Genomic DNA, 13,467 nt, shown 5'->3' on the forward strand with positions numbered 1-13,467 from the left:
ATTTTAGCTAAATGGAAAGTTGCCCATATTAAAAAAACAGGTGATATTTCCGAATTAAGGACAGAGTAACTGTTGGAATACAACTATTATTTTTATGGATGGAACTGTTTCACTTCATAATTTATATACTGAAGCACTAACCCCTTAGAATATCAGAATGGGTCTGTGTTTGGAAAGCAGATGGTGGCCTCTTCCCTCTTCTGATGGGTCTTGATATGCAGCCAGTCTGGCTTAGAACTCACTATGTAGCCAAGGCTGTCCTTGAATTTGAAATACCCTTACCTCAACCTCTCTATTGCTCAGATTACAGGCATCATGTACCACTAAGTCATGGAGAGTCTTTAAAGAGGTATTGAGATACAGTGGGGCTACTAGATCTTAATCCAGTTACTTAGGATTTCATTAAAAAATAGGACAAAGACACAGAAGGATGGTGGTGTGAGGCCTCAAGTGGAAGCTGCTCTGCCAGCCCCTTATTTGGGATTTTTAGTTTGCTGGAGTATGAGAATATAAGTATCTACTGATAGCTCCCAGACAGTGGTACCCTGACACAGCAGTACAAGCCAGAAAATATACCTATCCTTTGCTGACCAGCAAAATACCAGAGGATAGTGGCCTATATTTTAATAACTATCCAGTTCCTATGGGTCTAGAATCTGGGCCCACCTTATGTAAGTCCTCTGCTACCTGCTTCTCACAGTGGCCAATCAGGTACCAGCTCCCTGTTATCTGAAAGCTTGACTTCAAAAGAATCACCGTAGAGCTTTAGTGGTGTTGGCAGAGTCTACTTCTGTGTGCACTGATGGACTGCCAATGGTAGTTCTGACTGCTTGCTGGCCATGGACTGTTCTTTATGTCAGTCTTGCCAATTGCTCTTTCTCAATTTGTGTAAGCAGGGCTGGAGAGATGGTTCAACAGTTAAGAGCACTTGTTGCTCTTACAGAGGCCCCAGGTTTGATTCCCAGCACCTGCATGGTGGCTCACAACCACTTATAACTCCAGATTTGGGGAATTCAATGCTCTCTCTGACCTACTCAGGCATCAAACATGCCTGTGGTACAACACATAGAGGCAGTCAAAACATACACACAAAGAAAGATACATCTAATTCAAAAATTTAAAAAAAAGGCATGTGTGTAAGTTGAGAAGATGGTAGTCAACAGGACTAAGGTTACATTTGTAACCTAACAACAGTATGACATCCCATCCTGTTCTCTTTTGCCTTGTATTGGTTAGATGTCAGAAGTCAGCTGCCCATTCTTGAGAACAGGGATGCCATAGCTTAGAGAATGCTAAGAGGCTGGGTTCACTGGACCATCTTTCAAGTCTTCCTACTAGCAACTCCCAGTCTCAACCAGCTTGCCTCTCGTGGGATCTGGCACTGGCTCTGTGCAGCAGATAGTCACATTAATGAAAGGAGGGACATGGAATCTAAAGACTTGGTTTCTGTGTACTTGACCATTTTGAGAAGATGGATTGTTTCATGGCTGTGTAATAGAGTTCTTGAGTCTTAAGGGGCAGCCTGAAGGTCTTAAATGAGTTCTTCACCAAATGCATCACCACTAGATAGCTCTCTCTGAAGCCAACACTTTTCCTGGACACGCTGCAGGAGCTGGATGTAATCCACTCTATTCTCGGCTTCCTGCTTAATTGCTCACCTGTGAGAGATGGCGGCTCTGGAGACAAAGTCTTCAGCCCTAGTGGCTATGAAGCCCCTTGTAGGTCCTGGCTGATGGCAGAGCAATGCCCATGGTCCGGCACTCATTGTGGGGTGTCTGGCCCCAGTGCACTAACCCCAGTCTCTCTTTAAACTGCAACCACTGCTGCCTGGTTAGAACCCTTTATCAGTTTCCTCCACAGCACACCCTCTAGAGGCTTTCACATCTGAGGGGGCCAGCGCTTCAGGGGTCCACGGATCACAAGGGTCCTTTGGTCAGGGTCATTTTGGTTCCATTCTCATTTCAGGGAGCCCCCAGCATGCTGCGCTTGGGACTGTATCTCAGGCCACCGGCCGGTTTGTGGACCAGGAGAGCCTCTCTGGGTTTCGGGCTCCGAGCTCCACCACCGCCATCCCAGTGTAGCGTGCCTTTCTGCAGGGCAATTTCTTCGCTGCCCTTCCTCTTTCCAACTTCTTCGCCTTCCTTCCAGGTCTCCCCAAACCCTGCCGCGTCGCCAACTCCTCTGCCCACTTCCTAGACATTTTTCCATCGCTACTGTTTCTAGCCAATGCTAGGCCGCGCCCCGCTCAAACCCGCTCTTGGCTCGGCTCCGCCCCTCATTTATAGTCCGCCCCACCCTCTCCACTCAGGCGATTGGTTTGCCAGGGGGCGGGGCCATGTCGGTGGGCGGGGAGTCTCAGTAAGTTGGCAAAGGCAGGACGTGCTCTCATCTCCAGCTACTGGGAAAGACGACGCTTCAAATCCGCCTGTCAAATCTGCGGGTCCAGCGTGGCCTCGCCTCCGCCGGCCTGACGTCACAGGACGCAGGCGCCGCGGGGGTTGCCGGGACGGGCCCAAGATGGCTGGGCGCTTTGGTTCCGCTATTGCCCGCCGCGCAGTGCCCCATTCATTTCCCCGCTGCTAAGTGGCTCTGCGGAGTGCGAGTAGGCGCCAAGCCTTCGGGGCCTGTCCCGCCGGGCAGGAGGCCGTCATGGCAACCCTTGAAAAGCTGATGAAGGCTTTCGAGTCGCTCAAGTCGTTCCAACAGCAGCAACAGCAGCAGCAGCAGCCGCCGCCACCACCGCCGCCGCCTCAGCCCCCTCAGCCGCCTCCTCAGGGGCAGCCGCCACCGCATGCACCGCCGCCACCGCCGCTGCCGGGTCCGGCCGAGGAGCCGCTGCACCGACCGTGAGTCCGGGCGCCGCAGCTCCCTCCCGGGGCCCGCTTCCCTGGCCTGCGTGCCGGAGACGGCCGACGCAAGCACCTGTCCAGAGAGAGGGTCGCGGTGCCTCCCGGAGGCCGGGCCTTCTGTCCGGCCCGGGCCCTCGACTCGTGGGGTCTTTGGCCTTCCTCAGAGGAGGCAGAGCCCGGTCAGGCCTGCGGGGGACACGCCGAGGGGCGTCTCGGCCCCAGTGCTTTCGCCCTTCCCAGCTTGTGAAGTTAGGGAGCGAACTTGTTTCTGTCTTCGGGGAGAAACTGGGGCTGTGGCACACTTGACTCCAGGAGAACTTGGAGAGGGCGAGACCTCTCCGGGTTGCCTCCTTAGGCCTCGGAGCTGGGAGCGCAGGATAGCGTGAGAGATGTGCGGTTAGTGGATGACATAATGCTTTTAGGAGGTCTCGGCGGGAGTGCTGAGGGCGGGGGAGTGTGAACCCATCCAATGGGATATTCTTTTTCCAAGTGACACTTGAAGCAGCCTGTGACTTGAGGCGCTTCGTATACTCCTGGCGTTTCGTTTAGTTGGTGTTGCAGTGTAGTAACAAGGTTTTAAGCATCACCGCAAAGGTCTGCTTCTGTACTCTCCTGTTGGTCTGCAGGTAATTGGATGGATGAGTTGTGGTTGTCGAGTACGTGGTGAGTTACTTAGGTGTGATTATTAATAAAAATTGTATGTATGCATGCACATATATATTTGAAAAAGTCAACTGATGTTTGTTGCCTGTTTCCTGCTGGAAATAAAATGGACATGTTGGTGTTGTGCAATTTCCACCAGGGAATGAATTTTACCGGTGTTATGGTCGGGCTTGATTTAGAGCATGGGTCACTCCTCGACTCTGAATATATCAGGTACTTCAGTAAAAATTCCTGTTTAATTCTTTGCTGAGGTCTTGTCATCCTTTGGAAGTTTGTTGCGGGTGACTGGAGAGAATATTTGAAACAGAAGAGAGACCATGAATAACAATAGTCTTAAAAAAAAAGCTCGACATTTCCTGGAAGTCCATGCTGAGTGTTCAGCCCTGTGCTTTCTTGCAGTTCAGGCCTTTCAACTCTGGGCATTTTATTTCTAATGTGGATTTGTACAATTAATAAGGAGAACTTTCAGGAAACAACCTACAAAAGAATCTCATTATTTATACTCATTTAGGGGAAAAAATTGTTCTGGTGCTGGGAATTTAACTTAAAGCTTCACACATGCTAGGCAAGTGCTTTACCACTGAGCTTTATTCCCAGCATATATTTAGTAATTTTTTCTTGTTTTTGTGTTTCTGATAGAGATCCTTTTCCTGTCCTGAGAGTCTAATTTAAAAAGAAAATGAAGATTTGGGGAGAAATGTTGGCTTATTTGATAGAATAAAATATAGGAATAAATTTTTCTTCTATAATGTGAAAGTATGTTTGAGTAGAAAAATACTTATGTGTAGATAAGTAATTTCTATTGTTTTTGCTTTTGAGACAGAGTTTCACTATGTAACTTTGGCTGGCCTGGAACTCATAGAGATCTATCCTTCTGCCTCTGACTCCTCAGTGCTGGGATTAAAGGCATTTGCCACCACGCCTGACTGTATAAGTAATTTCTAATTATTAGATTCTTACCGTCACTCTGTCTCTATGGGTGTTAGGAATTGTGGAAGTTCACATATTTCCCATATTTTCTGTAAACAAGGGTGGGGGTAGGGTGGGGTGATTACTCTGCGTGCTTTAAACACAAATTCAGTCTGGTTTCGCATAAGTAATTCATTAACATGGTACAGTTCCAAAGTTAGGAAAGGTTAAATAATGAAAACATCCCCGTCCCCATTCTCCTGACTACCTAACTCTGTCCCTAGGAGCAAACACTGTTTCTCCTCATGTGTCCTTCCAGATAAAATCTGGGCATATGTTAGGACAGATTTTTAAATTATTAACAGACAAAAGTGGTTTGGAACAAAAGCTTTTAAAAGTTTTAAAACCTAATTACTACACTGTACATCAAGAACTAACTGGAACATTCCCCAAAATCAACTGCATTAGTCTTGTAGTTATTTTAAATAAAAGCATATATCTCATATTTCTGTGTACTTTGCTGTTGGAAAACAGGTGTTCATTAGTAATAAGTAACAAACTCACTGCTTGGAAGCTTCGATTTTGGCATTTTGTCCACTTGCTTCAGTTAAAAGTCCTTTTTCCAAATCAAGACCAGCCAAAACAATTTTAGAATGAATCTGTTCTATTTTTATGGCTCTCATTGTATTACAGAGAACTAGTGTCACAGCCATGCGTGGGTTTCTGTTGAAATAGCAGAGCTCTCTCTCTGCTCAGTGTATAGGATGCAGGAGCTCTCGGGCTGGCTGTGGTGGGTCTGGTAGACCTTAAGCAGTTGACATTCACCCTTTACGTTTGCACTCTTCAGATTCCTATCTCATTTTTCCTGATTGTAGCCATTCACTTATCAGTATTTGCTGGTTGTCACCTGTGTGTCTAGCATTATTCTAGCTGTAGATTTTAGCAGGGAACAAAGTTATGTCCTCATGAAGCTAAAATTCTAGGGAGGGTCACAGACAATAAGCAAGAAAATAAGTGATAAGGTACAGTAAAGTAGGGAAGGGGATTAGTAGATGTCAGGGCCTTAGAGTGTTGTTTGGACAGGATGTTTAAGTAATGTCTAGTTGAAGGCCTTTTTGGAACGAACATCTGGAGTCAAGAATCTACTAGGAGGGTGTGTGGAAGAGGAGTGTTCCTGCAGGGAGAACTTGTCAAAAAAGCTTTCCTGAGGGATGCCATTTTTTGCTGGATGAAAAGAGTAGCTGTAGTCGGGGAAGAGCAAGAGGGAAGCCCTGGTGTTATCAGTTATTGCAGTTAGCTCCAGATAGAAAACCTGGCTACAGGATCTTAACAGGCAAAGGCAAGAGTTTATCAGAAGACAAACTACGTCTAGGAAGTTCAGGTCCCAGACACCAAGTCCCAGTCTTCATTCTTGCACACTTTTTTGGTTTATGTGTCTTGTTGATTCATACGAATTTCTCGTGTTCTGGATACTATTTCCTTATCAGACATAATTTGCAAACCTTTTCTATGTATTGTCTTTTCAATTTCTCTGTTTATTTTTTGAGACAGGAGTTTGCTATGTATCTCTAGTTGGTCTGGTATACTCTGTAGCCCAAGTTCTCAAAACTTGCTTTGGTCCTTTTGGCACAACTTCCCAAGTACTGGTATACTCTAGATATGCCCCTGTGTGTATGTGTGTTTTGAATGGTGTATAGTGTATATATTGTGTAGAATATGCAGAGGCCAAAAGAGTATGTTGAGTGACTTCCTCCTCTGTTGCTCTCTATGTCTTTGACTGAACGTAAAGCTCCTAATTACTTTTTAGCTGCCTGACCAAAACACTGGTGATCTGCCTGTCCTTACCCACCACAGAGAGATTACAAGCATACATAGCCATGCCCAATTTTTACTTGCATGCCGAAGATTTAAACTCAGGATTTAGGCTTGTAAAGCCAGTACTGTTACCCATTGAACCTCTACCCAGCTTAGCTCCCTGACTCACTTTCCTATTCATTCATTCATTCATTCATTCATTTATTTTTGAGATAGGGCTTCTTTGTGTCCAGTTCTAGCCGTCCTGGAACTCAACTCTGTAGACCTAGCTGGCCTCAAACACACAGAGATCTGCTTGCCTCTACCTTCCAGGTGCTGGGATTAAAGGCGTGCACCACCACTACCTAGTGTTCTTCAGAGCACAGAAGTTTTAAATTTTGATGAAGTCCAATTTGTTTGTTTTTGTCTTTAGTTACAGTATATTAGATATTTAAGAAGCCACTGCATTATCTGAAATCACAAAGATTTACACCTGGTCTTCTAAGAACTGTCAAGTCGTAGCGCTGATATGCAAGTCTGACCCATTTTGAGTTTGTGGCTAAGGTAGAGGTTTGACACTTTTCTTTTGCATGTGGAATCCAGCACTTTGGTTAAAGAAAATGTTCTTTTTTCATTGAATTGTGTTGACATCTTTGTTAAAAATTAATTACCTTTCTGTGTGTAGATTTTTTTTTTACTTCCTTTTCTGTGATTGATCTGTGTGTCTGTTCTATGCCAGTACTATAGTCTTGATTGCAGATTTGAATCATTATCTCAAATTATGAAGTATGCCCCCCAACCTGTCTTTTTCAGTATTGATTTAGTTATTTTGGGTCCCTTGCATTTCTGTATGAATTATAGGATCATGCTGTTAGTTTCTACAAAGACGCCATCTGAGATTGACTCTGTATAATCAATCTTACTTTAGTCCATCAATATTGGCAAGCTTTCATGGCCAGATAGTAAATATTTCAGGCTCTGTGGACATAATGTCATCACAGCTAGTTAGCTCTGCCATTGTAGCGTAATAAAAGTACTCATAGATAATATATAAGAATGAGTACATAAAATTGAAATTTTACATGATTTTCAAGTCAAGTTATGAAATATTTGTTGACTTTTTAAAAGAATATTTTTTTTTTTTTTTGGTTTTTTCGAGACAGGGTTTCTCTGTGGCTTTGGAGCCTGTCCTGGAACTAGCTCTGTAGACCAGGCTGGGAATATTTTTATTTTTTGTTGTTGTTTTTTGTTTTTTGAGACAGGCTTTCTCTTTGTAGCCTTGGCTATCATGGAACTAGCTAGCTCTGAAGACCAGGATGTCCTCAAACTCACAGAGCTCCAGTTGCTTCTTTTTCCCAGTGCTGGGTTTAAAGGTGTGTGCCACCATGGCTAGCTCTTGTGTAGGTCTTGTATAGGTGACCATAACTGCAGTGAGGTCATGAAAGCAACAGCCATGTCATGTCTGAAAGACAGCGCTTCATAGAACTCCCTGAAATCTGGCTTTTATGTTCTGTTCTCTCCACCCACCCTTCCCTGAACCTTGTGGGTGGGGTTGATTTAGACAACACATTCAGTAGTCACTTCTTAGTATACTTAGTCTTCTGCAGATAGAAGCTTCTTTGGCCAACGCAGATGATAGTACTAGTTTATGAGTATAAACAGATATTTAGAAGGCAGTCTAACAACTTGTCTGTTTAACAGAACAACAGTGGTAAGGTCCCCCTTTTAGGGCCTGTAACCTCCTTCCTCTGAGTCTTAGGCTTTGTACTAAATTTCTACCTTTTGTGGAGCAGGCTTTAAATCCAGTTAGAAAGCAGTTGGTTATCCTTGTATCCTTTATACCACGGTTGCACTAATAGTCACATTTTGTCTCCATTGCCTATATTGTAGCATTCAGGGGCCAGTGCTTAGTAAGACCGTTCATGTCCTTTTTTCCCCGGTGGCCTTCATAAAATCTGGCATTATGAAAACTAGCCAGCCAACGGGAAGTTTTCAGGTCGATTCTATCTTTATTTCTCTGTGTCCTGTATGCAACCAAAGTGTGTTATATCTTCAACAGTAGGGTCTTACCATCTAGTTACATTGGGCATCCAAGAGCATTGGAAATAGCCTGTGTTGTTTGTGTGTGTGTGTGCTTCTGGTGTCTCCCTGAACAATAAGGTATCCCATGCTTAGCACTGGGAATTTTCATTTAATAATACATTTTTTCTGGGGGACACACTGTCTACTCATGTACATACCTGTGTTGAAACTCCTTAAAACACACACACACACACACACACACACACACACACACACACACTTCTAAATTAGCTATCAAAGTAGTGAGTTCTATAAGGTCCCTCCCCCCCTTTCTTTACATTCTGTAAAATAACCACACAATTATTATACAACCCAAACAACCCAACGGTTGTAGTATTGGGCATTAATATCCTGGATCAGTTAAAACTTAGAGTCACACAAACACCTGTTTGCAAGTGATCAGTAGCTTTAGGGGTAGTGGCCCCAAAAGAAGTCAGTTTAGAAGTCCTCAACAGGTAGTTAAGCTCCTTAGCAACATGAAGGAATATAACTGCATTGATACCTGCAGCAGCTCAGATGAATAGCGGCGATTATGGGCAAGCTGGTTCCTAATGCCTACATATTTTATGATTCTATTTATGTGACATTTTCTATAATGTCAGACTTTTGGTGATTCAGGGTTTTTTTTTTCTTATTTTCTCCCCTGTGGTAAAATAACATCATATAAAATGTAACCATTTCAAATATACAATCTATGATAGTAAAAACAGTGTTCAGTTGTTACCACCAGCCACCTCTGTAACTCTTTTTGATGTTGCTCTTTAAAGTATATTACAGATTTTTACTTGACACATTGTAATTGTGCATGTTTATGAACACGGTGATTTTTGAATTACACATGCTAGTACCTTTTATTGCAATGAACTCATTAGCAGGAAAGGCTCTGGTATAGTGGTCCTTTTCTATGATACAGACCATGGGGTGGGCAAGTCGTAGGTCTTGACTCCCTAGTCAAATGGCATTTGTATGTTGAAATAAAACCCTGGTTTGTGTGTTCGTTTTACACACTAGCTACCACCTTTCCTTTATCAGCCCTGGGTTTGATTTTTGGCTCTGCTGATGGATCCTTTCTCTTAGGAGTACTGAGAAGGTGATGTGCAGCCCCTGTCCTGTTCTCATTTTGCTAGCATGACTTATATGTTGATTCTTTGTGTGTGGCTCTTGCACTAGAGGGAGCTGGGTAAGAACTGTCTTTTTTTTTAAATAACATAATTTTTTTTATTAATTCTTTGGGAATTTCACATCATGCAGCCTAATTTTGTTCACTTCCCAGTCCCTCCATATCCTCCCCTCACCCCTGTATCACCCCCTAAAAGAAAATTAAAACAACAAAGCAAGCAAGCAAACAAGAGCAAAACAAAACCAAAATTTCTCTTCTCCATCTATCACGTCTCTCCATTACCTCTTCATTTGTCCTGGTGGCATTGGGAATGGTGTGTCACATAAAATACCCTTTTGTCCAATCAGCTTTACTTGCAAATGTTCATTGCAGTGAGTCATTGGTCTGGTTCAAGGTCTCTGGTTTCCGGTACACCATCATCACTGGATCTGCACCAAAACTCCTCTGGGTTATCCTGTGGCCACCCTGAGTCATGGAGATCCTGTGGGATTCCACAGGACCAGTCCCTTCACGAGCTCGAGTAGGTCATAGATGGAGTGGATATGTTAGGGTGGGCCAACCCAAGGCCCTGCTGTAGGCCTGGGTGGTGGCTGAGCTTGTCAGTCCCGGCCACTGGTGCCTTCCACCTCAAATGAGAGAAGGAGCCAACTTTTATGCCCTTGCTATCAGGGTCAGTGAGAACTGTTTGTTTTTTAGTCATTAAATCCAGAGTTCCAGGCTCATGGCAAGTTCTCAGGAAGTTCTTATTAAAGTGTAGTTAGAGTTATAATACATATTTTGTTAAACATTTAGCACTTTCATACTTTCTACTTTTGTTTTTCAAGTTAAATCTTTTTCTACTTACCAGTTTCATGCTTTAGAACCTTATTCTCTTTTTATTAAAAAATCGTGGGTAGGCCAGGTGTGGTGGCCTATACATTTAATTCCTGCACTTGGGAGGCAGAGACAGGAGAATCTTTGTGAGCTCGAGGCCAGCCTGGTCTACATGGTGAGTTCCAGGACAGCCAGAGCTACATAATGATTCCCTGTCTCAAAAACTCCAAAGCACATCAAAACCAAATTGTGGGCCAGTGAGATAGTGAGTAGAGATGCTTGCTTCCAAGCCAACAGCACTCTGAGTCTAATCTTTGGGACCCACATGGTGGGAGGAGAGGACCAATCTCCACAATTGTCTCTGATCTCCACGAGTGCTGTGGCATGCACATAAAATGTATTAAAACGTGCATGTAAAACAGTGTATAAAACTTGGCCACCATTGTCAGTCAGAACATAGCTCTAGTGGCACCCTTCCTTAATTGAGTTCTGTTCCTTGAGTGATCCTCCCTCATCTTTGGCACCTTTCTGCCCTGCTGTATAGTTTCATCGAAGAGGTGTATTTCTTTAAACAACCTTATTGGGTTTTTCTTACTTTTTGGAGACAGTAGTTGTGATAGGAATTAAACTTGAGAAAATGTAGGCCAACTTAAGCACTGAATTTTACTACACTGTGACTCAGTTTTGACTATCACATGAATAGAATCATACAGCGCTACCTGCTCGTACTTAACGTGTGTTGCATCTCTTTTTGTTTAGGGTTATTGGCTTAATATTTACCCATTTACTTAGTCTGTTTTGTATGAATATACCATGCTTTTCTCATTTTAGTTGTATGTTTGGGTTATTAAGCATTTACAGGTAAGTGCTGCTGTGAGCATACCTCCTCCCCCCTTGACCTATCTTTTCCTTCACAAAATGATGCTTTTTAATGAGCAATTCCTCATTTTGATGAAGTCCAATTTATCATACTTTTCCATTATGGTAAGTGCTTTTATTTCTTTTTTGATGAATTTTTAATCAACCCGAGGTCATGAGACATTTCTTGATTCTGTTGCATAAATGACATATTGATTTGCCTTTCCCATTGAAGATGGCTGTGTATTAGAAGTTAATTTTTGTATGCATGAAATAGACTTCTTGTTTGTCTTTCCAATGTGGTCGCTCCTTTCTCAAGTTTCTTCGATGCTCTTGTGTATCTCCTCCCTATTATTATTATTATTATTATTTTGGTTTTTATGGAAGAATTTCTCTGTGTAACAACTCTGAATGTCCTGGAACTCACTCTGTAGACCAGGCTGCTGGTCTTGAACTCATAGAGAGCTGCCTGTCTCTGCCTCCTGAGTGCTGGGATTGAAGGGATGCACTACCACCTTTTTTTGGCGCACTCTCTCTCTCTCCCCTCCCTCCCTCCCTCCCTCCCTCCCTTTAATTTGTTGATCTATTTAAGACATAGTTTTATTTTGTACCCATGCTGTCCTTGAACATGTTGTGATCTTCCTGCCTCTACTACTCCTGCATTCTAGGATTGAAGATATATACCATGCCTGGGTATGGCATAATCCTAGCACTCGAGAGGCAGAGGCAGGCAGATCTCTGTGAATTTGAGGCCAGCCTGACCTACAGAGTGAATTCCAGAATAGCCAGGGCCATTACAGAGAGACCCTGTCTTAAAAAAAAAATTAAGTGTGAAACAATACTTGTGTAATAGGACTTGGCAAAAGTCAGAGAGCAGCTGATGAGAAATCAGACAGAAACTATGACTTCCTACCCTAGTTTGCTGTGCTTCCCAGTGGTGGTACAGGCTGTAGACCTCAGTCTTGCCACCAGCTCTGTGTGTGTGTGTGTGTGTGTGAGATACTGGTGAGGAGAAATGAGTTCTTAGATAATTTTATGATTATCTAAGCCAGGATTTAACATGCCTCCATCATTGTGAGCCTCTGAAGATTGCTTTGTTGCAATGTTAGAAGAAACTGGCTGAAGCTTGTTTTCATTTTGATGATGTAGTTTCAAGTGATTGAAGAGAGCCAGATTGTTTTTACCCTATTGATACAGTTCTTGCCCTGAGCTATGTAGTTCCTTCTATTCATTTTTTTTTAAATATTTATTTATTATATATACAATATTCTGTCTGTGTGTATGCCTGCAGGCCAGAAGAGGGCACCAGACCCCATTACAGATGGTTGTGAGCCACCATATGGTTGCTGGGAATTGAACTCAGGACCTTTGGAAGAGCAGACAATGCTCTTAACCTCTGAGCCATCTCTCCAGCCCCCCTTCTATTCATTTTACTTTTCATGTAAAACAAATCAGTTTGACTTATCTTTAAAAATCCACCTAATTCCATGGGGAATGAAATAGCTACAAGTTGTCTTTTGTTTGTTTTTTTTAAACATTTGGTTTTCTTATTGGACAAAATGAGATAGAAAAGAACTTTTTTCAGACAGGGACCTAGGCTAGGTTTTGTGAGCTGGAGGTGAGGCAGAAGAATTTTAACTTCTCATCTAGAAGGGGATACAGAGTGAGGTTCAGGACAACTGGGAGAGAGGAAGGAAGAAAGCAGGTTTGTGGGGGGCACTCTATAGAACTCAGTTGGAAGAAGAAAGCAGGATTGTGGGGGCACTCTATAGAACTCAGTTGGAAGAAGAAAGCGGGATTGTGGGGGCACTATAGAACTCAGTTGGAAGAAGAAAGCGGGATTGTGGGGGCACTCTAGAACTCCGTTGGAAGAAGAAAGCGGGATGATGGGGGACATTCTAGAACTCAGTTGGAAGAAGAAAGCGGGATTGTGGGGGGCACTCTATAGAACTCAGTTGGAAGAAGAAAGCGGGATTGTGGGGGGCACTCTATAGAATTCAGTTGGAAGAAGAAAGCGGGATTGTGGGGGCACTCTAGAACTCCGTTGGAAGAAGAAAGTGGGATTGTGGGGGGCACTCTATAGAATTCAGTTGGAAGAAGAAAGTAGGATTGTGGGGGCACTCTAGAACTCAGTTGGAAGAAGAAAGCGGGATTGTGGGGGCACTCTATAGAACTCAGTTGGAAGAAGAAAGCGGGATTGTGGGGGGCACTCTATAGAATTCAGTTGGAAGAAGAAAGTAGGATTGTGGGGGCACTCTAGAACTCAGTTGGAAGAAGAAAGCGGGATTGTGGGGGCACTCTATAGAACTCAGTTGGAAGAAGAAAGCGGGATTGTGGGGGCACTCTAGAACTCCGTTAGAAGATGTATGCCCCAAACAC

General features: G+C 43.5%; 1 protein-coding gene across 2 annotated transcripts in view; it reads left to right on the top strand.

Annotated features, from left to right (window-relative positions):
- The first annotated feature begins 2,517 nt into the window (after positions 1-2,517).
- The window catches only part of LOC121459250 (huntingtin), a 144,534-nt gene continuing 133,584 nt past the window's right edge, over positions 2,518-13,467 (top strand). For both annotated transcript variants that reach the window (XM_041668794.1, XM_041668795.1), the window contains exon 1: positions 2,518-2,846. In XM_041668794.1, the coding sequence (XP_041524728.1) occupies positions 2,650-2,846 (197 nt within the window). In that variant the 5' untranslated portion in view covers positions 2,518-2,649. The remainder of the gene's footprint in view (positions 2,847-13,467) is intronic.

The sequence above is a fragment of the Microtus oregoni genome, unplaced genomic scaffold (assembly GCF_018167655.1).
Source record: "Microtus oregoni isolate MIOR12 unplaced genomic scaffold, Mior012 000019F_ref0000042, whole genome shotgun sequence".
Classification (NCBI taxonomy): domain Eukaryota; kingdom Metazoa; phylum Chordata; class Mammalia; order Rodentia; family Cricetidae; genus Microtus; species Microtus oregoni.